Source organism: Lissotriton vulgaris, chromosome 1_2, assembly GCF_964263255.1.
Source record: "Lissotriton vulgaris chromosome 1_2, aLisVul1.2, whole genome shotgun sequence".
Classification (NCBI taxonomy): domain Eukaryota; kingdom Metazoa; phylum Chordata; class Amphibia; order Caudata; family Salamandridae; genus Lissotriton; species Lissotriton vulgaris.
Genome location: NC_141686.1, coordinates 316,303,200 through 316,328,453, shown reverse-complemented (window position 1 = coordinate 316,328,453; position 25,254 = coordinate 316,303,200). Strand labels below are relative to the sequence as shown.

General features: G+C 51.2%; 1 protein-coding gene across 1 annotated transcript in view; it reads right to left on the bottom strand.

Moving 5' to 3' along the window:
- The window catches only part of LOC147736606 (equilibrative nucleobase transporter 1-like), a 767,478-nt gene that overhangs the window by 291,484 nt on the left and 450,740 nt on the right, over positions 1 to 25,254 (bottom strand). Inside the window, exon 8 of the mRNA XM_086953784.1 lies at positions 21,208 to 21,372. Coding sequence (XP_086809910.1) covers positions 21,208 to 21,372 — 165 coding nt within the window. The remainder of the gene's footprint in view (positions 1 to 21,207; positions 21,373 to 25,254) is intronic.

The window sequence follows — 25,254 nt, the reverse complement described above, 5'->3', positions numbered from 1 at the left end:
CCACAGGATCCCGAGTGGGTACACAGAAACGAGACTGCTAGCGAGTTCGAAGACAACGAGCCCTTTAAGTGGGCGTCGTCATACGAGGGGGGAAACCCCGACCCTCCGTGACGTCCCTGACTCTGGATTGGTTAAAACAGGGGAAGTCCTGTTCACCGAGTGTGGAGACACCGCGAGGAGGAGGGCGGAACCCGAAGAGACGGAGAAGCGGAGTACGTCGGAAGAAGAGACCGGAGGGACCGAAGCAGGAGCCTACGGAGGAGCTGGCGGAGAAACTGAACCACGAGGCGAGCCAGGAGGCCAACGACCCTGCGGACCGCCGTGCCACACTCCCGAGGGAGGAGTGTGGCTGACACAGGTACGGCGGCGTTTGGCGGCTTGGCTTGGAAAGCGTAATGCTAGTGTGTAGAGCGCAGCTGTGTGTAATTCTTTCCCCTCTGAAACCGACCTTCAGACCTATCTCCCCTTCCCTAACCCTACCCTTCCTTACCGCTTCCTCCACCCCTCTTGCACTGAGCACTGTAGTTACCAGTAGATACACCGGGTGTAAACCACGCACTCCCTGGGTCCCCATGGTGCAATCCCTATAGAGGACTGTGACCTAACGGCTTTCCGCCCTGTTGGTCTTCTTTCTTACATGTGGAGAGACTCCTGACGCCCGAAGTAAGAACTCAACTTCCCGAGAGACGCCTTTAGACGAGCAGCGCCACGGACTCCAGTACCTTCGCCCGGGAAAGACTAACTTTCAGGACTCGAAAGACGTTGGTTAATAAGCCTATAAGAACCATAAAAATAAAACCTTCCTTAAACCCTACAGTTGGTGTCACGGTCGTCCCTTCACCCACGTCCACACTGGTGTCAGAAGTGGGATCCTCCCCTTCCCAAACGACCATGGCAATGGAACAAGTGATCCAAACGCTTATTGATGGACAACAAAAGTTGGAATGGGCAATAGGCCAACAGATAAATACAGCAGACGCTGACCGGGACTTATTCAAAATGTCTATGACCCAACAGTTGGACGCCATCCAAAAAGTCGTACAAACTCCTCTCTCAACAACCGCAACGGACAGGAGACCAATAGGTCCACACCCATCAGGGGTAGCCTTGCAAAAATATGTAAATGGGGAAGATCCGGACGCGTTTCTCCTAAATTTTGAACGTGCCGCCAGGGCATGTGGGTGGCCGGAAGAGAAATGGCCTTTCTTTTTGGCGGCCTTACTCTCGGGGGAAGCACAAACTGCCTATCAAGTGGCGAATCATACCGGAACGTCTTCGTATGCGAGATAAAAGCGGTGATTTTAGATCACCTAGGAATGGATGCGGAAGCATACCGTCTTCGATTTAGAAAAGAGAAAGGTATACCGGGGGAGAACCCAAAAACCATGTATCTGAGAGTGAAAATGGCGGCTGAGAAATGGCTCAGGCCAGATATCCGGAGTAAAGAAGAGGTCATGACCAGTATTATACTGGAACAGTTCATGGAAGTCTTACCATACCGAACACAGAGATGGTTAAGACAACACCCTGGACTAACGGCAGCCCAAGCCATAGAAATGGCAGCCAACTATAACAGAGCAGCACCCCGGTCTTTTCTCTGGGACAATGAGAAAACTTCCAAAGCCATAACATCGACGACCAAACCGGAGAAGAAAAAAACTGTAGCAGAACCTATGAAACCCCGGCAGTTCAAGCATGAAGGACCCCCTATGAAAGGACCACAGTGTTTTGAGTGCGGGGAATGGGGCCACATAGCCCGAATGTGCCCCCAACGAAGACCCGCAGAAGAACCCATGGAGGTCGGATATATCCCAAGGGCGGTCATGTACACCTCTGAAATGGGCCCCTCCTTTTACGTAAGGGTACGAGTCAACCAGAAGTTAGTGAAAGCCTTGCTAGACTCGGGTTGTCGTCAATCAGTGATTCAAGAGCGACTTCTACACCCAGATCAGATAGGCCAGGAAGGGACTGTATTAATTAGGTGCGTCCATGGTGATGTCAAACCCTACCCTATGGCAAGAATTACCCTACACCCTATAGGTAGAGATCCCTGTTCAGTAAAGGTGGGGGTAGTAAGGTCTTTGCCCGAAGAGTTGATACTAGGAGTGGATAACCCAGACTTCCTGTCCTTATTCAAAAGGGAGTTAAAAGAAAACACCGCAGAAGCCTACCTGTCAGCAGACCCATGGGTGTTAGATAAAGGGTTCAAGTTCGCACAAGTCAATGATCCCTCTCTGTTAAACGCCTGGGAAGCAGCACATATCTCACAGACCACTCCCTCCAAGAGCTAACCCAGATTCAGGATAGAAAATGATCTGCTCTATAGAGAAAGCAAAGAGGGAGAGCCCACCCAGCTGGTAGTGCCCCAGGAGTTCAGGGAGCAGATACTATTCTATGCGCATACCCACCTTACTGCTGGGCATAGTGGAAGTGAGAAAACAACACAGAATATTCTACGGCTCTTTTATTGGCCAGGAATATACAAGGAAGCCGACACATATTGCAAACAGTGCGAGGTGTGCCAAAAAAAGAATCTAACACGTCCACCAGCAGTACCTCTACAGCCTATGCCCATCATAGGGAATCCATGGGATAGAGTAGGAATGGACCTAATTGGTTCACTACCTCGCACATCACGTGGCCATACATACGCTCTTGTTGTGGTTGATTACAACACTAGTGTTGGACAGGCCACATGAAGGGCCGCTCCCCCCTCGGCCCGACCAGGCCCGAGCCCGGTCACACAAGTGCCACACACCACCACTGCTCGTCTTCCGTCCCCTCCGGGACCCCGGACCCTGAACATATCGACCTCGTGGGCCCGACCCACTACTGGCCCGCGCGCCCAGCCTGGGCGCCATCTTGGACACTCCACCACGAGGCCGCCTGGCCCCCGATCGACCTCAACCCTGGGCCTAGCCAGGCCTCAGACATCCCGGCACCACCATCCACCCAGGAGGTGAGCGGGCTACTTGGCAAGTCAATGGGAGAAAGAGGCGTCGATGGCTCTCCCCCGCCAGGTGCCGCTCGCCCATCGCCTCCCCGGGCGCTGGCTCCACCCCCCTGCTGGGTGTCTGGACTCCCTCATCCCGGACCTCCCGGCCTCCAAGTGCGAGGGTCCGGACATCAAAGGGCACCAGCCCTATAACTGGGGCAGCTCCAGAGCAGGAAGGCAGTTGTATCCTGGAGTCGAGAGACGCAGAGAAGAACTCATCCTTGACGGACTACTGGCGCTGCCGTAGCTCTGCCTTGCGCATCATCGTCCTGCCTGCTGGCGCTGCCACAACCTTCGTAACCTTCGTAAACCTTCATCATCATCGGGACCTGCTGGCGTGGCCGCGGACCGTTCGTAACTACCATCTTCATCGGGACCTGCTGGCTCCGCCGCGGACCGTCGCTTCCTTCGTCCATCTCGGGACCTGCCTGGCTCCGCCGCGGCCCGATCATCTAGAACGCCGAGCTCGAGGATTGAGAGCTATTCCCATCTTTTGGTAACAAGACTGTCCCGCTACCCTTTTCCCAAACCAGAGACCAGAACCGAGGGGACCCCTGAGTCCAGACCTCCTTGTACCATTCATCGTACTGAAAGAATTGCCTATAAAGTATCGTTAAACTTTACCCTTGTGTGGTGTCCGTCTGTGGGGGGAAGTTACTTGTCTGTACGATCGTCGGAGACGGCTCTCCCCGGAGACCTCTCCCCTTATCCTCGGCCGACCCTCCCGGTCCGTCTAACATTGGTGGCCAGCGGCGCGATCCGAATCACCGCATTATCGTACAGAGAGTAGCTCACCCCACGACGAAATCACGATGTCAAATAAAGAAAGCGGATCCACCGAGAAATTTCAGATGGAGAAATTGGACGAGTACAGCCATCGTGAATTAAAACAATTCTGCATCGAACTAGGTATCGCTACCACCGGTCTAAGTACCAAGGACGATTTCAAGCATGCCCTAGAGTCTTGGGCAGAAACCGGGGCTGCCGGAACCCCCGATCAAAACATCGCAGCAATAGAAAAACAAACCACAGCCCCTGAAGAGCGAAGAACGGGTCTCTCGCAAGACGAGATCCAGGAACGAGAAAAAACCAGACTACACGAGCTGGAAATGGCCCGGCTCAAAATGGATGTTGAACTTAAGTTGGCCGAACAAAAAATAAACTTAGAGCACCTGCGTCTCCAAGAAGAAAGAGAGGAAAAACAGAGACAAAGGGAGCTCGAGGAGAAGAAATTGGCATATGAACACGAGCGAAAACTAGCGGAGATCGACCTACGCAAGCAGAATAAAGAAGTAGGGGTGCCCGAGCAACCCCACACCCCAGGGGCAACAGAGAAAAAGGTACACATCCCCAAGGATGTCGTTCGAGAGTACTTCCGAGAGGACGACATCCAGCAATGGTTTAAGGCCTACGAAATCGCTATGACCGCCCACCGGATCGATAGAAGCGACTGGGGAGCCGGTCTATGGGGGAGATTCCTCAACGAGGGCCGCGACGCCCTGCTACAGCTCCCGGACCACCAGATGACCTCCTATGACCATATGAAAGCTGCACTCCTCACCCGCTATGGCCTCACACCCGAGATGTACCGTCAGAGGTTCCGAGACTGCACCCGCATCCCGGGTACAACTTGGGTGGACTATGTAAACTATTTTAGCCGAGCCTTCGAGGGCTGGATCAAAGGAAGCAAGGTCACAACTTACGAACAACTCTTCAACCTCATGGTATGGGAGCATTTATCGAACAATTGCTTCATTGAGCTCCGCCAGCACCTCCTCGATAGCAAATTGACCGATCCCCGGCAGCTCGCAGCCGAAGCTGACCGGTGGGAAATCACCAGAGTGGGCCGGAATGGGTCCTATGAACAGAGCCGGAACAACAACGGTCAGCACCGTCCCCGAGGAGGAGGAGGAGGCCAAGGACGTGGAAGAGACAACGCTCCGGTCACCCCCGCTAGCAGCACCACCCCCCCGGCCAACCGGGGCAGCACCCCGGCGCGACCGGGATATCGAGCCAATGTTACGTGCCATCGATGCCAACGAGTCGGCCACTATGCAAACGACCCAAACTGCCCCCAGTATCAGAGCCCAAGACCCCGCCAAGTAGCCGCTGCTGCTCTGGGGGAGGAACAGATCTCAGAGGAACAAGAAGAATATGAACAAGAGCATCAAGAATGGGAGCCAGCCGCCATGGCTCTAGCCTGCTTAGGGGGGAAAGACATGGTCCCGCGGGTCCCCCTACCCGCTAACACCCAGAAGTACAGCCAATGGGTGAGCATCAATGGACGCCGGGCCGAAGCCCTCCGTGACACCGGGGCCAGTGTGACAGCCGTCCGCTGTCACCTGGTGGCCCCAGAACAGTTCCTACCAAACATTCTCTGCCCTGTCCGTTCAGCCGATAACTCAGAGAGTCTGTGTCGGATGGCCTGCGTCCCTTTCGAATGGGGAGGGGTCTCCGGCATGTTGAAAGTAACGGTCCGAGACGATGCCCCCGTAGACTGCCTCCTGGGGAATGACCTTGAAAGCTCGCCGTGGGCAGCCGTAGAACGACGAGAACACCTGGGGATGTTGGGCATCCCGGACTGGGCATGCGTCACCACCCGGTCCATGACCGCCCGTGCCAAACCCCGACCCGAGGAACCCGAATGGCCGGCGCCTCCGCCTCCGGTCGCACCAGCCGAAACCACCGACCGTGACGTCCCCCCAGAACCAGCTCAACCTCCAGACCTCGCTAACCTCGACCAGTGGCCTCAAGAGGGGGGGCCCACGCAAGAACAGTTTCGCCAAGAACAGAAGACCTGTCCCTCCCTCGAGGGACTCCGCCAACAAGCCCTCGCCCAAAGCGCAGGGGATACCTCTGGAAAACATTGGATCTACTGGGACAATGATCTGCTATACAGTGAACAAAGAATCGCGGAGTTGGGGGCCAGCCGAGTGCTAGTGGTGCCCCTCCGTTTTAGAGGCTTTCTGCTAAACCTGGCCCACGATGTCCCCCTGGCTGGACACCTGGGTCAAGATAAAACCTACAGCCGCCTGGTGACCCACTTCTTCTGGCCCAAAATGAGGGACGATGTACACCAGCATTGCCGATCTTGCCCCACGTGCCAAGCCAGTGGAAAGAGCGGCCGCAAACTAAAAGCCCCCCTGCAACCTTTTCCCGTGGTCACCACCCCGTTCGAGAGGGTCGGAATAGACATTGTGGGGCCCCTGGACCCGCGTACAAAACAAGGCCATCGGTTCATCCTGGTGCTAGTGGACCACGCCACCCGCTACCCCGAGGCTGTTCCCCTGCGGACTGTGACAGCCCCGGTAGTCGGCCGGGCTCTGATGGGAATCTTCTCCCGTGTGGGCTTCCCCCGAGAAGTCGTCAGCGACAGAGGCACGAACTTTATTTCCAAATATATGAAGTCCCTCTGGCAACAATGTGGGGTTACCTACCGATTCACGACCCCCTATCACCCTCAAGGAAACGGACTCGTTGAGCGGTTCAACCGCACGCTCAAAGGGATGATTGGGGGGTTGGAAGAGCCCCTCCGTCGCCAGTGGGATGTGCTGCTGCCGTGCCTCCTCTTCGCCTATCGGGAGGTCCCCCAGAAGTCCCTCGGCTTCAGCCCGTTCGAACTGCTGTATGGACATCCAGTACGGGGGCCACTCAGCCTAGTCAAGGAAGGCTGGGAGATGCCCCCTCTAAAGAACCCCCCAGATGTTTTCCGATACCTCCTAACCCTCCGCAACCAGACCCGGCGGTTCCGAGAGCTGGCAAAAGCCAACCTAGAGGCCAGTCAAGAGGACATGAAAAAGTGGTATGACCGGAATGCCTCCTCCATCGAATTTGAACCTGGGCAACAGGTATGGGTGATGTCCCCCACCGAACCCTGCGCCCTGCAAGACAAATGGACGGGGCCCTTCAAAGTAGTCGAGCGCAAGGGCCCTGCCACCTATCTCATCGACATGGAATCTGCCCGGAACCCCCTCCGGGTCCTCCACGCTAATAGACTGAAACCCCACTTTGTGCGTTCAGAACTCAGCCTCCTGATGGCCACAGACAATGGGGCCGAAGAAGACTCCGAGCCCCTCCCTGACCTCCTACGGACTCGGGAGAAAGACGGCTCCGTGGATGGGGTCCGACTCTCGGAGGCCCTCACCCGGGAGCAACGCCAGGAGTGTCGAGACCTTCTGTTGCAGTTCGCCAGCCTGTTTTCCCTCACCCCAGGTGTCACTTCCTGGTGTGTGCACGACGTGGACACGGGGGACAACCCCCCTATCCGCCACCGGGCCTACCGCGTGCCAGATCGGGTACGGGCCTGCATCCAGGAAGAAGTAACCAGAATGCTCACGCTCGGGGTCATCGAGCCCTCAGACAGCCCCTGGGCCAGCCCTGTAGTCCTGGTCCCCAAAGCAGCCGCTCCCGGCACCACACCAGAACTCCGGTTCTGCGTCGACTACCGGGGCTTGAATGCGGTCACCCGAACAGACGCACATCCCATCCCCCGGGCAGACGAACTAATCGACCGCATGGGAGCTGCCCGCTACCTCAGTATTTTCGACCTGACGGCGGGCTACTGGCAGATCGGCCTCACACCCCGGGCCCAAGAACGTTCTGCCTTTTCCACCCCTGATGGCCATTACCATTTCAAGGTCATGCCCTTTGGCATGAAGAATGCTCCAGCAACATTTCAGCGGCTCGTCAACCAGGTCCTGGCAGGGCTCGAACGATTCAGCGCCGCCTACCTAGACGACATCGCTGTATACAGCCACCATTGGCCCGAGCACCTCCACCACCTCCAAGCGGTGCTACAGGCCCTCCAGCGGGCTGGCCTCACGATTAAGGCCAGTAAATGCCAAATTGGTCAGGGGTCCGTAACCTACCTCGGACACCAGGTGGGAAGCGGTCTGGTGGCCCCTCTGCAGCTCAAGATTGCCGCCATCCAGTCCTGGCAGCCCCCCATCACCCAGACCGAGGTACGCGCCTTCCTGGGCCTCACGGGCTATTACCGAAGGTTCGTGAAAGACTATGGTACCATAGTGGGGCCCCTCACAGAACTCACGTCCAAAAATCAACCCAAGAAAGTCAACTGGACCCCGGATTGTCAAACAGCCTTCGAACAATTGAAGGCCGCCATGTGCTCCGCCCCTGTGCTCCAGGCCCCCGACTACAGCCGGGAGTTCGTCGTCCAGACGGATGCCTCCGACCATGGCATTGGGGCAGTCCTGTCTCAAGTGAACACCGAAGGCCTTGATCAGCCAGTGGCCTTCATCAGCAGGCGACTCCTACCCCGAGAACAACGCTGGAGCACCATAGAAAGGGAGGCCTTCGCTGTGGTATGGGCCCTCAAGAAACTCCGGCCCTACCTTTTCGGCACCCACTTTCGGGTGCAGACCGACCATCGACCCCTGCAGTGGCTGATGCAGATGCGGGGGGAAAACCCAAAACTACTACGTTGGTCCATCTCCCTACAAGGGATGGACTTCACTGTGGAGCACCGGCCTGGGCCAGATCACGCCAACGCGGATGGCCTGTCCCGGTTTTTCCGCCTCGACGAGGAGAGTCCCCAAGAGGATGGGTGACTCTCCCCGCCTTCAGCTGGGGGGGACGCATGTTGGACAGGCCACATGAAGGGCCGCTCCCCCCTCGGCCCGACCAGGCCCGAGCCCGGTCACACAAGTGCCACACACCACCACTGCTCGTCTTCCGTCCCCTCCGGGACCCCGGACCCTGAACATATCGACCTCGTGGGCCCGACCCACTACTGGCCCGCGCGCCCAGCCTGGGCGCCATCTTGGACACTCCACCACGAGGCCGCCTGGCCCCCGATCGACCTCAACCCTGGGCCTAGCCAGGCCTCAGACATCCCGGCACCACCATCCACCCAGGAGGTGAGCGGGCTACTTGGCAAGTCAATGGGAGAAAGAGGCGTCGATGGCTCTCTCCCGCCAGGTGCCGCTCGCCCATCGCCTCCCCGGGCGCTGGCTCCACCCCCCTGCTGGGTGTCTGGACTCCCTCATCCCGGACCTCCCGGCCTCCAAGTGCGAGGGTCCGGACATCAAAGGGCACCAGCCCTATAACTGGGGCAGCTCCAGAGCAGGAAGGCAGTTGTATCCTGGAGTCGAGAGACGCAGAGAAGAACTCATCCTTGACGGACTACTGGCGCTGCCGTAGCTCTGCCTTGCGCATCATCGTCCTGCCTGCTGGCGCTGCCGCAACCTTCGTAACCTTCGTAAACCTTCATCATCATCGGGACCTGCTGGCGTGGCCGCGGACCGTTCGTAACTACCATCTTCATCGGGACCTGCTGGCTCCGCCGCGGACCGTCGCTTCCTTCGTCCATCTCGGGACCTGCCTGGCTCCGCCGCGGCCCGATCATCTAGAACGCCGAGCTCGAGGATTGAGAGCTATTCCCATCTTTTGGTAACAAGACTGTCCCGCTACCCTTTTCCCAAACCAGAGACCAGAACCGAGGGGACCCCTGAGTCCAGACCTCCTTGTACCATTCATCGTACTGAAAGAATTGCCTATAAAGTATCGTTAAACTTTACCCTTGTGTGGTGTCCATCTGTGGGGGGGAAGTTACTTGTCTGTACGATCGTCGGAGACGGCTCTCCCCGGAGACCTCTCCCCTTATCCTCGGCCGACCCTCCCGGTCCGTCTAACAACTAGATTCCCAGAAGCCTTTGCGCTCAGTACCCCGACTACTAAGAATGTGGCGGACAAGTTGGTAGAACTATTCTCAAGAGTAGGGTTCCCTCGTGAAATTCTCACGGACCAGGGAACACCCTTTGTTTCCCGGATGATGAAAGAGGTGTGCAAGACGCTTGATCTCCACCACATCCGCACATCCGCCTATCATCCACAAACGGACGGCCTCGTGGAGAGGTACAATAGAACCCTAAAAACCACCTTGAAGAAACTACTGAATACCGAAAATAAGGATTGGGACAGAGTACTACCTCTAGCGTTGTACGTAATAAGGGCTCAAGTACAGAGTAGCTTAGGATTTTCACCCTTCGAATTGCTCTATGGCCGCCAACCACGGTCTCTGTTAGAAATCACCAGGGAGGCCTGGGAAAAAGAAGGAGCTGCGGAACAGAGAAACTTGTTAGAATACACTCAGCAATTAAGATCTCGGTTAGGCAAATTGAGAGACTTGGCATATTCAAACTTAGAGAAAGCTCAAGTTGCTCAAAAGCAGTCCTATGACAAAGGAAAGAAATGGAGGACCTTAGAAAAAGGGGACTGGGCTCTAGTACTACTGCCTTCCTCAACCCAAAAGTTCCGGAGTGAGTGGAAAGGTCCCTATAAAGTTGTGGAAACGTATGGACGTACCACATACAGCCTACAAATGTCTCAGAACAGGAGACAAACATTCCATATCAACCTTCTTAAGAAGTGGATTGGTCCATGTCCACGTCAGGCCAACTTAACCCTGCCAGAAGACAAGAGCGGGTCCACCCTGAATCAATTGCCCATGAATACAGAGCTTACTGAAGTAGAGAAAGAGGAGCTAAGGTCGACTCTCCTACCCTTCTCTCCTATTTTTTCAGACACCCCTGGGTGTACCCATTTGGCAGAGCATCAGATACGAACAAAAGAAGGTCAGATAGTAAAGCAGAGGCCTTATCGCATTCCCGCTGCAAAAAGGGCTGACGTAAGAAAAGAGGTACAGGACATGCTTCGTCTGGGGGTGATAAGACCTTCTAAAAGTAATTGGTCCTCACCCATAGTGATGGTCCCTAAACCTGACGGGTCTACCCGTTTTTGCATGGACTTCAGGGCCCTAAATGCTGTGTCCTCTTTTGACGCATTTCCAATACCCCGTGTGGACGAACTAATAGAGAGGATAGGGGATGCCCGCTACATTACCACTCTTGACCTGACCAAGGGCTATTGGCAGGTACCACTCAGGGAGGAGGATCGCCACAAAACAGCCTTTGCAACGGAAGATGGGCTTTTTGAGTTTACTGTCTTACCATTTGGACTCCATGGAGCCCCGGCTACCTTTCAGCGGTTAATGAACAGGGTACTGGCAAAGCACACCTTATACAGTTCGGTGTATCTGGATGATATAGTCATCTTTAGTTCATCCTGGAAAGAACATCTGGTACATGTATCCAATATATTAACCGCACTACAGGCAGCCGGACTCCATGTGAATGCAAAAAAATCAAGGGCGGCATTCCCAAAGGTGAAATACCTGGGGTTCATGCTAGGGGAGGGAGTCATAGCACCTCAGGAAGAAAAGATCAAGGCTATAACTAGCACTCCTTTCCCCACCACAAAAAAAGAGTTACGAGCATTTCTAGGTCTTATAGGGTACTATAGAAGATTTATAAAGAACTTTGCAGACCTTTCTAGTCCCCTAACAGACCTTTTGCAGAAACACGTCAAAAACGTTCTGCCAAACCCACCACCAGACGGTGCCATCAAAGCGTTCCAGACCCTGAAAACTGCCCTTACCACTAGTCCGGTTCTCATCCCACCTAACTTCGAGAAACCCTTTTCACTGGCCACTGATGCCTCTGACACCGGCATAGGAGCTGTGCTGTCACAGGAAGGGGACGACGGGGTCGAACATCCTGTGCTCTATGTCAGCAGAAAGCTCCATCCCAGGGAACAGAAGTACCCCACGGTGGAAAAGGAGTGCCTCGCCATAAGATGGGCCATTGACAAACTGAGGTATTACCTGGAGGGTAAATCTTTCACCTTATACTCCGATCACGCTCCCCTCCAGTGGATGCAACGAAACAGGTCCCAAAACGCTAGGATACTCCGCTGGTTTCTCTTCCTGCAACCGTTTGCCTTCAAGGTTGTGCATCGGAAGGGGGTTGACAATGGGAAAGCTGATTTTCTCTCCAGAATGCCCATTCTCCCCGATCGGGAGAATCCAGGGGGGGAGGAATGTAAAGCCGGCGACCTTACCCGTCGGGAATGGTGGAGCCCAACCTCTACTGATCTGTCGTTTCCGGCTTCTCCACAGGATCCCGAGTGGGTACACAGAAACGAGACTGCTAGCGAGTTCGAAGACAACATGCCCTTTAAGTGGGCGTCGTCATACGAGGGGGAAACCCCGACCCTCCGTGACGTCCCTGACTCTGGATTGGTTAAAACAGGGGAAGTCCTGTTCCCGAGTGTGGAGACACCGCAAGGAGGAGGGCGGAACCCGAAGAGACGGAGAAGCGGAGTACGTCGGAAGAAGAGACCGGAGGGACCGAAGCAGGAGCCTACGGAGGAGCTGGCGGAGAAGCTGAACCACGAGGCGAGCCAGGAGGCCAACGACCCTGCGGACCGCCGTGCCACACTCCCGAGGGAGGAGTGTGGCTGACACAGGTACGGCGGCGTTTGGCGGCTTGGCTTGGAAAGCGTAATGCTAGTGTGTAGAGCGCAGCTGTGTGTAATTCTTTCCCCTCTGAAACCGACCTTCAGACCCATCTCCCCTTCCCTAACCCTACCCTTCCTTACCGCTACCTCCACCCCTCTTGCACTGAGCACTGTAGTTACCAGTAGATACACCGGGTGTAAACCACGCACTCCCTGGGTCCCCATGGTGCAATCCCTATAGAGGACTGTGACCTAACGGCTTTCCGCCCTGTTGGTCTTCTTTCTTACATGTGGAGAGACTCCTGACGCCCGAAGTAAGAACTCAACTTCCCGAGAGACGCCTTTAGACGAGCAGCGCCACGGACTCCAGTACCTTCGCCCGGGAAAGACTAACTTTCAGGACTCGAAAGACGTTGGTTAATAAGCCTATAAGAACCATAAAAATAAAACCTTCCTTAAACCCTACAGTTGGTGTCACGGTCGTCCCTTCACCCACGTCCACAGTTACATAATGTTGTTTAATTACATTTTTAAATATTGAAAGTATATTTAATTGTTTTTATGTATTAAATATAATTATTTATTATTATATATGTTATTATTTTATGAGTGTTGATGTATTTGTAATTTATCGTATTTGTTAATATTTTTAAAATAATAAAAAAAATAATAAATATTATAATTAATTAAATATAAATTACATATTGTATGTTTAATTTTAATTAAATGTTTAACATTAAATATGTATTATTTATTTATTTTAAACATTCTAAAATATTTTTACATAAGTTTAAATTATATAAAAGTATTATTTACTTTATATTTCTTTTTTTTATTACATTAAAAAAACCGATATTTTTAATTACGATATTTTTAACATCGATATTTTAGTTTCGATATTTTTGTACTTACCATGTTGTAGATAGGGTGTCGATATACTTACCTTCGATATTCCAGCGTCGATATTTTGTCTGTCGATATCCTGTCTCTCGATATTCTGTCAGAGATTCCCATTAACAGCATACAAATGCACAGGATACAAAACGCTACTTCTGGGTGATGACAATTCTACGGTGTGTGCAGAAGACCGTCTTCAAATATAGCAATGAAACCTTATGAGAGTATCCCCACTATCATCTAGTACAGTGTCCAGGACAATGTAGGTCCTCACATCTCCGTTATCTGAAATCAGGATCTAGCAAGTAATGCATGGGGAGGGGGGGGGGGGGGGGGGGGAGTTGGGGGGGGAATGGGGCACATTTGGTCCTCAGTGTCAGAGTGTACCTGCGCTTGCAAGTAGCGGGCCTAAATGTCCGTCGGTTGAGAAGTCACAGACATAAGCTCAGCATATGTTAATATCTGCTCTTGACAGTATGTGACGTCATGTAGCCACTCTTTGAATTTCCGTGCCCGCCCTCTGCCCCATCTACAAGCTACTCTTCTTTTGGTCATAAGTAGCGCCAGCGCCACAAATTTATGATAAGTTGCCTGAATGGGTTCAACATCACCCAATAAAGCAAGCACTGGGGATGGTTCTAGGTCAGTATGAATCATTTGAGATAGTGCCTCGAAAACATGCAACCAATATGCCCTCACTACATTGCAGTTCCAGGCTAAGTGCAAGAAGTCGGCACCCGGGGCATGACATCTAGCACAAGCATCCGATTCTCGTAACTGGTACCGATGGAGGTGCGCAGGCGTGTAGTACAGCCTATGAAGGAATTTATAATCAATGATTCTAAACCTACTACTCGAAGAAATGCGTTCGGTCTGCTGTGTACAAAAGTCCCACTGTCTGTCTGTCAGTTCCACACCCAACTCTAGATCCCATTTGGTTCTAGCTACAGGACTAGGTAACTCCCTCAGGGCTTGTGTTGTTCTGTAAATTGTCGAAACAAGTTTATTGGGTGTTGCACCTTGGAGTATACGGTGTAATGGCACAAGCACAGGGGGCTCGGCTGTAAAGTCGGGTGTAATTGACCTGAGGCCTTGGCGCAATCTAAGATAAAGAAAGGTGTCAAGAGGTGTTCGTGGTACGTCTTGAAACAAATGGTCAATCGTGCGAAAAGCCCCTTCGTGATATAAATCTCCCCATGTTTTGACATGTGTGCGCTCAGCTAGTCTATGGAATATGGTTTCTTGCAAGAGAGGCATTTCGGGGTGATATGTCAGTGGCAAAAGTGGTGAATGCAGCAAAGGCGCATTCAAGCTTTTAACTATCTGGGTCCAGGCATAGACCGTGCTCGTCACCGTTGTCGGAGTCTTGTCCCTGCCAGGATTTGGGTCATGTAGTGCTCCATCGATCGGAACTGGATGGGCCAGCCAGTGTTCCGCCGCTTTCTGAGGCATGTATCTAGGCGGGTACATCCAATAAAATGCGTTCTGTGCCGGAGCACTATAATAATACAACTCAAAGTCAGAGAGTCCAAAGCCTCCCTGTATGTATGGTCTGATGAGTATATCCCACTTCAGTCTCAGGGTTTTACCGCCCCACACCAAACAAGACAATTCTGATCACAAGTGCTGGAAGAAATACCTTCCGGCATAGAAGGGGATATTCAAAATTAAGTAGAGTATCTGCGGCAATACCACCATCTTAATTAAGGAGGCTCTGCCAGCCATAGAGAGTGGCAGAGTAATCCATTGCGAAATGGCCTCAGATATACGAACCATGGTCGTCCCATAGTTAAGCCGCATTAGTGCATCCCTGTCTTTAGATATATGAATCCCTAAGTATTTAAAGTCATCTCCACACCAAGGTATGGGATTATCCATGGGAAAAGGAGATGTGGCAGCTGTGAGGGGAAACAAACAGGATTTGCTCCAATTTATCTGGACTCCTGAAAGTCCACCGAACTGTACGAATTCTCTGAGTATGGTATTCAAATTATGACGGGGGTCGCGAATATAAACTCATCATTCAAGGTTTCATACCCTATTATCCTCCATTCTTGTTCTCCACCCTCCCTTACTACATCCCGATTTATTACCCCATGTTTTAAAACATCTCATACATTTACTACCCCATAAGTCCTCACTTCTAAATCTACTCTAACAATACAACAGCACTCTTTACTGACATCTCCCAGCTCTTCATCATTTATTACTACCAGATACTTCCACTTCTCCCTATTGTCCCATCTTTATCCAAACTTCTGCAACCGACACTTCAATGAATCACCTTCCCTTCTCCATTTGCTGCTTCCTGCCCCAGTCACCTCCTTCCTTACTGCTCCTGGCTGCCCTACCACTTTATATAACAAGGGTAAGAACTCTGACCTTTGGTCTGAGACCTGCTCTCTCCCCAGCAGCTTCACTGTGTGTGTCTTGCTGCTGACCCCGTTCGCCTCCACCTGGTAGGTGTTTGAGGCCGGTGTTGTCTGCTCCTGTGCTGTGCCCGTTTTTCAGCCTGGTCAGTGCCCCTTGTTTGTGCCTTGTTCTGCTTTTGTTGTTTAAGTTGTTGCATCCTGTGCTGTTTAGCCATTTTTTGCCACTTTCTGTGCCACCGTGCCCATCTCTTCCCCGCCACTGCTGCCCCTCCCCCTGCCGGTTCTGGTTCCCGCCTCCCAGCTGCACGTTCCTGCCCCCTTCCCTATTTAAAGGTGACCGATGAGCGGTCAGGCAGCGGACGCATGAAGTGGGCGCGCCAAAGGCAAGCTAGTCTGCGCTCGTCCGCGACCAGCGCCAGAACCCCTGGATCTCCAATCACTCACAGCTACGACCCAGCTGCCCTCCTCGCACTCAACCCAGGAAGAAACAAGAACTGCCAGCTGGCCACGCCAAACATTACCCACGGTCAGCTCTCCTGCCACCAGACCATTTGACTCCGACCACACCTCCCTTCCCCAGACGCCACCCGCACGACGATCGCCAACTCCTCCGGTACCCTAAATTGCATCCTCCTCAACATGCGCTCCCTGCACAGACATGCCATAGAGATCTGGGAGCTCCTCGACACCCTCTCGCCAGACGTCGCCTTCTTCAGGGGCACCTGGGCCAATGCCTCCTCTGCCCCATACATCGCCACCGCCATCCAACTTTCTACCCTAACTGTGGGAGAAAACAAGGTTTTAGGAAGGATGATTCCCCTCCGCCAAAATACACCAGTGATACCTTTTATGTATGATCTGGGGATAAAACGCATTGAGCACAGGGCAATACTGGATTAGGATATGGACTATTGATGAACGTCGTATTTATAGGCAGGCATTGGGTGAATTACTTGTATTAGATACCCATGTCACTTTCCGATGGTTGGCCAACATTCGTAAATGGCTTTTGGAGTTGAGCCGGAGTAGATTCTGGGAACATCCTAATATGTTGACTGCAGAATCAAATAGGGAAATTAAAAATATCTACTGGAATTGTATTATGCACAAAGTCACTTTAAATCGTGGACCTGGTTCACTTACAACTCAATTTTTGATGTTTAAGATAACTCCCTGTTGAATCATTTCTAGATGAAATTGAACCCCAACTTGCGAAGATATTATATCTGAAATTCAGATATGGTACTCCTCAAATAAAGGCTTTTACATCCAAGTGGGGACTGTTACAGAAGGGGGAGAATGATTGTAAGTGTACATTGTGCCACCTAGGAAGACAGGAGGATATAGCACACGTAATATTTTTCTGCCTTGCTTGCATTAATGCTAGAAGAAATGGATAAAACCGTTGAGCAGGAACCTGGGCATTAGGAAATTCATTGACATGCTGCGTATACTAAAAAATGATAACTCAAAGCTCATTGTATTTGGCGTCAGTAGATTTTTATTGGCTACTAATTTTATGAGAACGAAGAAAGGGCTGAAGTTTTAACTGTTCAATTGTATTGATGGTACTAAAGCACTTTACCATTTGAATTGTGTACTGTAGGAAGGCCTTAACGATAATGCTCTTTGCACTTTGCATTTTGAACTTGAAGCTCATTATACTTGGCGTTAGTAGATCTTTAGTGGCTATTAATTTTATGAGAATGAAAAAAGGGCTGAAGTTTTAACAGTTCAATTATATCGATGGCACTAAAGCACTTTACTATTTGAATTGTGTACTGTAGGATGGCCTTGACGAAAATGCTCTTTGCACTTTGCATTTTGCACTTGAAGCTCATTATAGTTGGCGTTAGTAGATCTTTAGTGGCTATTAATTTTATGAGAATGAAGAAAGGGCTGAAGTTTTAACAGTTCAATTATATCGATGGCACTAAAGCACTTTACTATTTTAATTGTGTACTGTAGGATGGCCTTGACGAAAATGCTCTCTGCACCTTGCACTTTATTGAATTTTTACATAATAGCGTCAATTGCAAATAACAGAAATCCCACAAATTGTATTTTCACTTATCAGAGGATTAATGTACTACCCAGCTCTTATGAAACAAAAGTAATGTTTTATTGTTCTTTTATGATTCTATGAATCGAATAAAGATGTTTTTGACTTGACTTGAATACGACCAAGAGGACCTTCATCTGGAACAAAATCCTCACCAAGGAACTCTTCAACATCATCCAGTAATTCACTAAACTACCCAGCGAAACCACAGACGTCACACCCTCACAGGACCTCTGCGACAAGCTCAGCACCTACTTCCACACAAATATCAAGACCCTCTACGATAACGTCAGCGAGCAAACCCCACAAAGCGCGCACCCCCCACCCCCCAGCAAGAACGACCTGCCCACCATCACCACCTGGACCCCAGTCACCATCGAAGAGACCACCACAACCATGAGAAGCACCCACTCAGGAGCCCTCATGGACCCCTGCCCGCGGCACATCTTCCACAGTGACGCCGCCGCCATAGCTCCCGAACCACGCCACACCATCAACACCAACTTCAAAACGGTCATCTTTCCGACGACTGGAAACTGGCGGAGGCCATGTCCCTACTCAAGAAAACCTCTGCCGACCCAATGGACCTGAAGAACTACCACCCCATCTCTCTCCTCGCTTTTCCAGCCAAGGTCACTGAGAAAATCATCAATGCCCAGCTTACCACCTTCAGCGAAGAAAACAACATCCTCGACTCTGCCCAGTCCGGATTCCGAAGAAACCACAGCACCGAGACTGCCCTCCTTGCTGCCAAAGACCACATCCTCTCGCTCCTCGACCAGGGCCACATCGCAACTCTCATCCTACTAGACCTCTCCGCAGCTATTGACACCGTCTCCCACCACACTCTAGCTGGCAGCTCCACGATGCCGGATTAAGAGGAGCAGATTTCGACTGGATCTGCTCAGTTTTTTGCCGGGAGAACCCAAAGGATCAGACTCCTGCCCTTCCTCTCCGAACCCACCGAGATCAACTGGAGAGAACCCCAGGGATCATCGCACAGCCCCACGCTCTTCAATATCACATGGCCTCCTTCGACACCATCGTCAGACAGCACAGACTCAGCATAGTATCCTACACAGACGACACCCAGCTCATCCTCTCCCTCACGAAGGACCCTGAAGCAAGCAGACTCAGCTTCCAGGAAGGAAGGAAAGATGTGGTAGCCTGGATGAGCATCAGCTGCCTCAAGCTCAACTCGGACAAAACTGAGGTCCTCGTCCTCGGATCATCCCCTGTGGTTCGGAATAACACCTGGTGGCCACCCACTCTCGGAAACCCACCCATGGACCATGCCCGAAACCTAGGCATCATCCTCGACTCTTCCCTCGCCATGACTCCCAGATCAACACCGTCGCCTCCACCTGTTTCAACTCCCTCTGTAAGACCTTCAAGTGGATCCCCTCCGCAGCTAGAAAGACCGTCACTCATGCTCTCATAACCAGCAGAATGGACTATGGGAACGCCCTCTACACTGGAATCAACAAATCCCTGCTACACAGACTCCAAGCCATCCAAAACAGCGCGGCCTGACTCATCCTTGGCACCCTCCGACAAGAACACATGACCCAACACCTTACAGACCTCCACTGGCTACCCGTTGAGAAGAGAGTAACGTTCAAGCGGACCCAGTACCCGAACAGAATCTGCTTCCACATACCCAAAGGAAATCTCTGCTCAGCCGATCTCGCCCTGGCAGAAACCCCGCACATTCCGCAGATCCAGAGCGGGTGGAAGAGCCTTCTCCTATGTCTCTACCAAGTCCTGGAACGAACTCCCAGTCGACATCAGACGCTCCCCCACCATGCACACCTTCAGAAGGAGGCTAAAGACCTGACTCTTCAGCTAATCACGGAGCAGCACCCATCCCTCACCCCCCAGCACCTTGAGACCCTTACAGGTGAGTAGTGTGCTTTGAAATTCCCTGATAGATATAACGTCATGTCCTCCTATGCCACACGTACTTCCCATGAGCCTCGCTTTTTATTGTTTCTGAGTATCCCACAATACCTTCACTTCCTCCTTGTTTTCTTACCTCCATTTATCTTGATGTTATCCACCCCATGACAACACATTTATTGCATACAGCCTCCACCCATCCTTCTTTACTGTCCTTTGCCCTTTTCCTCTCTGCTTTTACCTTAATCTGTCCTTTTCTGCCCATGCCCAACAGCACATTCTTGTTAAGACTCATTTCTTTATATAGTCTTCTCTTCATGCTCCTCTTGTACTGCGCTCCCTCACTGACACCTTTTCTCCTTTCTCTCTTCTTTTAATAGTCCTACCCCTCGAGCCTCAACATTTCCTGCCTCATGCCTTCTCTACTGCCTCTTTCACTCCACTGCCTCCCTTATCACCTCATTTCCTACACAATGCTACACTTACCTCACATTTTCTGCGTTTGCCCTTCTACACCTCTTCATTTACTGTCCTTGACCCTCCTGCCCTCCTCCTTCACTGTGGCATCCACAGCTCCACCCCATTTTCTGTTGCTTTCCTTACCTCTTCATCCCCACCATATCACCACCTCATTTCCCACTCTCTGCTCTCCTTCACCTTGTTCTGTAGCATCCCTTAAACATCCCTAGCTGTCTCAACAATCCATCACCTTTTCCTTAGCTCCCTCAACTCTCATGTGGCTATCTCTTCACTGCACCATACTCACCCTCACCTCCCCTTCACTGACTTTTGTTGCCCCTTATCTCCTACTTGACTGCCCTGTGTCCACCCACATCTTCTACTTCACAGTCCCTGCTCTTCACTTCCTTCTTCCCTGCCCCTTGCCCACCATCAACACCTCATTCACTGCCCCCAAATCACCCTCACGTCCATCATCACTGCCCTGTGTCCCCCTCAGCTTCTCCTTCACAGGCCCTACCTTTCTTCACTTCCTCCTTCACTGCCACCTGCTCACCCTTGTCTCCTTAACTGCCCCCAACTTACCCTCACCTCCTCCATCACTGCCCTGGGTCACCCTCAGCTTCTCCTTCACAGGCCCTGCATTTCTTCACTTTCTCCTTCACTGCTACCTGCTCACTCTCAGCTCCTTCGCTGCCCTGTGCCCAGCCTCTCCCTACAATGCTCTTTAACCACAGTAACCTCCTCCTTTACTTCCCTATGCCCTGCTCAACTCCTTTACTGATACATGCCGTCCCTCACTAAGCCATACACTCCCTCATTCCCCCTACCCTCCTCCACTATCCTGCACTCCACCTCACCTCCCTCTACATTACCCTCTTACTTTTTCACTACCCACTGCCCTCCTCCCTTACAGGCGCCAGCCCTCCATGCAGATCCTTGTCCTGTCCCACACCTACTTCACTGCCCCTGCCTTCCCTCACCTTCTCATTAACCAAGCCCAGCAGATCATAACCTCATCCTTCACTTCCCAATCCTCACTCACCTCCTCTTCATTTGCCCTCTTCCCTCCCCCACTCCTTCTTTGCTGTCTTCTGCCCTTCACACCACTTTGCCAGTCCACCTCCCTCACCTAACCCTGCTACCCCCTGCTCTCCAATTCCACCTCCTTAACCACCACCCGCCCTCCCTCATGGCCAGCACCTTACTTTTTTGCTGGTCCTCTTTGGACAGGTGGGTGAGCATGGGGTTCAGCGTGCCGATGAACACTAAATGCCGTAGGTTCATGACAGACAGCCACACCAGGTGCCAGGCGAAGAGCCAGGAGCATGCGCAGCTCCGGAAGGATGCCACTGGAGCCTCAGGTGCTGCTGCTGTGGATCAAAGAAGAAAACAAAGAGAGAACTACTTACAATGATGGTGAGCAGAACTGAAGCACAGCAGAGGCAAACCAGAGAAAAAAAGGCATAGATGGCAACTGCTAATAAGCAGCGCTGCTTCACTGCAGGAAGGTACTTCACTAGGTTACTGGTGACCATCTGCACCATCAACACAGAGGGAAACTGTGATCAAGGCTTGTTAACAAACACAAGTGACTCCATGGGTAATTATTTAACAGCTTTCAGCAAATCAGTAAGTTGATGTTTCGGTCATATACATCAATATTGTGGACCATCAACAGGGCAAAGTGACAGTTATCTCCAAACAGCTTACTGTTTTGGTATGGAGAGTATTGAAAGGAATGACAATTGTCTTGAATGGGTCCTAAATCTCTTGGCTACACATGTTTGGCCCTAGAATGAACAATGGGGAGCCAGTTTAGGCTTTATTGGCCTCATATCTAATTTTATTTGAACAATACTTGATGACTGGCACATTTTCTTCTCTTTAAATTTTCACTTCATATTTATTATGAGGATCTATACAGTTACCAAGTTGTTATAAATTAATTATTTATAAGTTGCAATCTAAGGGTGTGATTAACAAAAGTAAACTATCATGTTTGTTTAAGTATACTCTTTTTGGGGTTTCCACAAACTACTATTTGTGGAGAAGTGTGGCTCACTGGTTAGAGGAGGCAGACCTGGAAGCAAAGGTCAGCCTGAGACCAGGGTTCAATTCCTGGCTGGCGGGGTCTTGAGTCCTAAAATGTCCATGGACTCGACAATTCTCGCTCCGGTGCCTACTCGATTCACAGGTTCACACTCTGCGACTCTGGGCAATAGCTTGCTTAATCTCCACAACGGCCCCTCGCGGCGGGATGCCTGGCTTTCACCTTGCGGATACCCTGCCGGGGTTATCTCACAGGGGAATCCCAGGACGGGTTCCCTAAGCAAGCGCTTAGAAACCGCTTGGTGATTTGCGCTATATAAATTCCTGTACATTTACATTCACATTTACTATTTAAAAGTGGGGGGTGTGGCTAGCCGCCTAAGATGGCGGACGCAAACCGGTGAGGCTCCGGACCTCGGGGGGAACTATCCTGTGGTTTGCCAACTTAGGGGCCGATAACACTACCCAAGAAGCGGAAGGGCTGGAGGAGATCTGTTGCTCTCTGAGTAATCGAGAGGTGCTAGGAAGGCCGGCCGCTACATTGAGCAGAAACCGTGGGAATCGCGGCCTTCTCGTGGAGTGCACTTGAGGCGGAGGGCCGTGCCCTGCGCCCTGGTCGATCTACAGACAACACTGTGGAATGTCTGCTGGGGCTGCGCAAATGTACTGGCGCCCTTAAGGTCCAGTTATGATTCCTTGACTTAGATCTCATCTTAGCTATTCGAGGGATCACCATGAGATGGAAATCTCCCCGTTGCCCTCCATTAACATTATGGCAGGAAGATACGATACAATGGTGTGGGGCTGAGAGCGCGGCTATTAGATGGGAGGAGGCGAGATGGCTACAAAAACACCCCATCTCCCTAGACTGGGACCGCATGCTAGAAGTGTTTCGACATTAAGATCTTAAACCTGGGCCTGCCACAACTACCCCAAATAACACCCACATATACGCGATGTTAATCAACTGAGACTATCTCGTTGCCCAGACAATACGGCACCAACAACTGGAACCAAGAGAACTTAGATAGTAGTACAGCAATAGGCTCTAAGACACAATAACAAAACACAGACCAGGGGGGAGGGTACAGGGATGTTCTGGAGAGGGTAATAGTTTAAATTGCATTCCAATTCAAAATGACACAGGCAATAATTAAGTATTATCCAGGCAAGAATTATTGGTCGGACATATGACTAGCCTTTATTCTGTTGTATCATGAGTCGCACTCAATTGTATTACCCTATAAGATAGAATATATTCGACTAAGATGTCTCAACAAAAACAAAAGGAACATGCCAAGATGTATTTAATACAGCCATTGTACTATTCATTAGTGTGCAATAAAGTTTGCTATAAAAACAAACAAACTACTATTTAAAAGTAGCTTTACGACTGCGGAGACTCCACACTCGTGGAGGAGAAGTCCGCATATAAAAAGCTAGGCCTGCTCAGACGCTTAGAAATCAACCTGCTGACCACTGCCCATCATTAAGGGGCCTGGCTGGCACTGACGGCCTCAACTGCGGCAATAGAGATGGGAGAGAAGGGCGGCAGCACCTTCACCTTCACCCAAATCGTCAATTGACATGTAAGGTCCACTAACTGGGAGTCGGAGAATGCGCAAAGGCCAGATCCCCTATGTGGTGTGGATCGGGCCCCTGGTAAACATCTAGGAACACCGATCAAGCCTGCTGCCGCACCCAGAATTGGAGAGTGGCGGAGGAAGGGAAAGAGTGGCAGCCTGGTGCCTCTTGTACGTACCTCATGGGGACGCACATAAACCATACTGTAGCCTAGTAGAGGACAGTGAGGCAGCTTGACCATATTAGCAGCCCACACGTTAGTCCACATGTGTTGCAAAGTCATCCTGTGCCCTGGACACCCCCCAACTTTTTGCTGACTGATGCTGGTGGTAACTGATTTTGACTGACCCTGGGCTCTGCCTAACCAGGATCAGGGCCAGTGCTGAGCAGAAAGGAACACATTAGAATACTGTTAAAACACCCAACATACACTAGGGTACACTGTGGTATGGTGGAGTACCCCTGTAATTGTCATGACCTACCCCATAGGCCCCTAGTATATCATAGGGCACGGGATTGAAACTACCTAGAAGTTCCCAGTACCCTGAGGCATGGCAGTTTAGATGCCAGCAGCTTTTTGCTGAAGCCTTAGGTCAGTTTAAAAGCAGCACTGGGTGTCAGGACAGCTTTTAACAGCAAATTGTGCCCAAACTCGACTTTGGTGGTAGGGGCACTTAAAAAGGGAAAACCTACAATATTTTGGCATATTAGGGACCCCCAGGGTCTCCCCTAGGTATCTCCGGGGTGTGGGGGTCAGTTATCAATAAGGTACACCCTTATAAAATGAGTTTTTATATTTCTGCAGATTCAGAACCCCTAAGGTTGCCTCTAGTTGCACAGGGGGTGGGGTCCTGTAGAAATTAGGGAAATACCTATAAAATATGTTTTTATAAGCCCTGGTGCTAGAAAAATGGCCAAAGTCACTTTCCCCATTGCAAACCCCATGGTCCATAGGTTAACATGGTAGGAAGTTATTGATTAATAAATATTGATAGGTGAGGACTAGCCGGACCATTTAAAGACTTCCCAGAATGGTAGTAATAAATCCAACAATATTATATTGTTGAATTTCTCCTAAAGTGTATATACAAGAAGTTATACGACTTTCTTGTGTGTAAGTCCAAATTCAGCCTTCCAGTGGTCTGCCCTGATTGGTCAGAGTTAAGTGGATTTGCCAGGCTGTTTTGAAGAGGTGATAAGGAACCCCTATGGTAAAAACTCTGCTGGGAGGGCAGTGTGCTAGTCTATAGGAATGCCAGGCCAGGGGTGGAGTGGTAAACCATGCTCTTCAAAGGCAGAGGGGAGGCCTGGGTTTCAGTTTCATTCTGACACTCTTGACCCAGAGTCAGGGCTAGGCTTAAGGAAGGTATGTGCAGATGGTAGGGGGAGAGTCCATGGAAATAAGCCATCCCAGGGGGTGTGTTTAGTCAGCTCTTACCTCCTTGCTGGAAAATCAGCAATTATGGATTTGGAAGATTGGTGCACTCTGGGACAAAATAATGTCACACTCTACAGGATGTGGTCATAACTATGAGGAGTTACCCTGCTCCCATTGGTCGGAACTGGCCTGGTGTTTGACCCAGATAATTTTGTTTAAGTATCTGAGAGGGGCAGAGCCC